The 2,872-nt window shown below is 54.0% G+C and overlaps 1 protein-coding gene across 1 annotated transcript; it reads left to right on the top strand.

Moving 5' to 3' along the window:
* Positions 1-12: 12 nt before the first annotated feature.
* Positions 13-2,866, top strand: LOC130588135 (solute carrier organic anion transporter family member 2B1-like). Its single transcript, XM_057389096.1, has 3 exons — positions 13-733; positions 1,829-1,949; positions 2,569-2,866. Exons 1-3 carry the CDS (start codon positions 610-612, stop codon positions 2,741-2,743), a joined length of 420 nt encoding a protein of 139 aa, XP_057245079.1. The 5' UTR covers positions 13-609; the 3' UTR covers positions 2,744-2,866.
* Positions 2,867-2,872: the final 6 nt, after the last annotated feature.

Below are 2,872 nucleotides of genomic sequence, written 5' to 3'. Positions count from 1 at the left end.
CCTCAGCACCATTAACTCAGCACATCCATCCAGCAGCACTCGGGGCTCCTTTGAGGCAGCTCTGTGTGAATTTAGGAACTTGAATTACCTTAAGCCACGGGGGAATCTCTGCCTTAGTCCATCAATGACACATCCAGGCACATTTCCGTGGCCAAAACGCTCCMAAGAGCTGCTTTGAGGGAAAAGCTGGGCTTAAAAATCCATTTTTACCTTGACTCCCAGAGCTGTGTGTGCTCTCCAGGCAGCCAAATGCCCCCCATCCTTTTCCAGGTGTGACCCCAGCAGGATGAAATCCCGATTTTGGAAAACTGGGGTGCCACCAGAACGGGCACTGGGGTTTCTCACCTCAGAAAAGCCTCTTCCTCAATTGTAAATCACTTGTTGGGTTACAAAAAGCCCCCCTTTGATTGCTCCTGCTTTCCTCACGCAGATTCCTCGGATTAAAATAAAAACCCTGCTTAGCTGAGCCCTCCCCATCTCTGCTGATTCTGGGTTTTCAGCCCCAGAAAGGCAGTGGTCTGTGCTTACCCTAATGGATGAACCCTCTTTTGTCTTTGCTGCCCTAAATGGGAWTTCTGTGGGATTTTTAGTGTGGGATTTTTAGGACAAATGAGTGAGGTGCCGTGCCAGGGATTGGCAAAAGTCACGTTTTCCATTTTGTTTTCCAGGAGCATCCAGCCTGAAGACAAGTCGTTTGCTGTCGGGATACAGTTCATGCTGCTCAGAGTTTTAGGTGAGTTAAAACGTGCTAAAATTAAAAAATAAAAAAACATCCTGGGGAAGGAGCATAAAGCGCTGGGTGGAGGAAGGAGGGGAGCACAGCAGGGGCACCAGGGATGGAGCCTGGTGGGGGAATCGCTGTGTTTTTGGGGTGATGATGATGTTTGGGGTGGGACTGGTCGTGGAAGTGCTCAGGAGGTATCTGGGACTGTGTTTTTGGGGTGATGGTGATGTTCAGGGCTGTGTTTTTGGGGTAATGATGATGGTGATGATTTTGTGTCTGTGTTTTTGGGGTGATGGTTTTGGGGCCGTGTTTTTGGGGTGATGGCGACGTTTGGGACTGTGTTTTTGGGGTGATGATGGTGGTAATGGTTTTGGGGCTTGGGGCCATGTTTTTGGGGCCGTGTTTTTGGGGTGATGGCGATGTTCAGGGCTGTGTTTTTGGGGTGATGGTTTTGGGCCCATGTTTTTGGGGTGATGGTGATGTTTGGGCCCATGTTTTTGGGGTGATGGTTTTGGGCCCATGTTTTTGGGGTGATGGCAATGTTTGGGCCCATGTTTTTGGGGTGATGATGATGGTGATGTTTGGGGCTGTGTTTTTGGGGTGATGGTTTTGTCCCATGCTTTTGGGGTGATCGTGATGTTTGGGCCCATGTTTTTGGGGTGATGGTGATGTTTGGGGCTGTGTTTTTGGGGTGATGGTGATGGTGGTGGTTTTGGGCCCATGTTTTTGGGGTGATGGCGATGTTTGGGGTGTGTTTTTGGGGTGATGGTGATGTTTTGTGGCTGTGTTTTTGGGGTGATGATTTTGGGCCCATGTTTTCGAGGTGATGGCGATGTTTGGGCCCATGTTTTTGGGGTGATGGCTGTGTTTTTGGGATGATGGTTTTGTGCCCATGTTTTTGGGGTGATGGTGATGTTTGGGGCTGTGTTTTTGGGGTGATGGCGATGTTTGGGGCTGTGTTTTTGGGGTGATGGCGATGTTTGGGGCTGTATTTTTGGGGTGATGATTTTGGGCCCATGTTTTTGGGGTGATGGCAATGGTTTTGGGGCTCAGGGCTGTGTTTTTGGGGTGATGGCAATGGTTTTGGGGTGGCTGTGCCCGCAGCATGGATGCCGGGCCCGGTGCTGTATGGCAGTGCCATCGACACGTCCTGTGTGCTGTGGGAGCGGCGCTGCGGGCGCAGGGCRGCGTGCAGGTACTACGACAACACCCGCTTCAGGCACAGGTACGGATGGCTGTGGGGCTGACAGGGTGATATGGGGTCGGGATAAAGGGTTGGGCAAAGCTCACCCCGCTCGGGCCCCCAGCAGTGCCCAGGAAAGGCTTGGAAAGCCCACGGTGCCATCCCAAAACCTGGCAGGGACCAGAGCGCAGAGAGTCCCTGCAGGACAGGTCCCTGGAGTGTGGTGATCCCACAACAGCCACCCCACAGTGTTTGGGGTGTGGTGATCCCTAAACAGCCACCCCACAGTGCTTGGGGTGTGGTGATCCCTAAACAGCCACCCCACAGTGCTCAGACTGTGGCAATCCCACAACAGCCACCCCACAGTGTTTGGGATGCTCAGAGTCACCCCACAGTGCTCAGAGCATGGCGGTCCCTAAACAGCCACCCCACAGTGCTCCCTGGAGGATAGCAATCCCTAAACAGCCACCCCACAGTGCTCCCTGGAGGATAGCAATCCCTAAACAGCCACCCCATAGTGCTCCCTGGAGCATAGCAATCCCTAAACAGCCACCCCACAGTGCTCCCTGGAGTGTGACAATCCCACAACAGCCACCCCACAGTGTTTGGGATGCTCAGGGCTGTCCCTGCCCCCTGTCCCTGTGCTCTGCTCCCACCCCAGGTACCTGGGGCTGCAGTTCTTCTTCGAGGTGGGCGCTTTCCTGTGCTTCGGGGCCGTGTTGCTGATCCTCAGGAGGCAGGAGAGGGAGGCCAGCAAGGCAGAGGAGACCAAGGCAGACCCCGAGAAGGAGAAGCTGGCGGGGAACTCCAGCAAGAGCCCGGAATCCAAAGTGTGAATTCCCTGGAGTGGGAATGGTGGTGGTGTGGGGAGATGCAACCCCATAAATCACCCCATGGCCAAGCTGTGGGACTGTTGGACAGACTGGGGGCTGCTCCCTGATCTCCAGGTGGGATGGATGGATGGA

Source organism: Malurus melanocephalus, unplaced genomic scaffold (genome assembly GCF_030028575.1).
Source record: "Malurus melanocephalus ecotype Western Australia unplaced genomic scaffold, MMel_1.1 scaffold_3458, whole genome shotgun sequence".
In the NCBI taxonomy this organism is placed as follows: domain Eukaryota; kingdom Metazoa; phylum Chordata; class Aves; order Passeriformes; family Maluridae; genus Malurus; species Malurus melanocephalus.
Note: the sequence above shows the minus strand (reverse complement) of the source record. Positions and strands in the feature narration are given on the sequence as shown.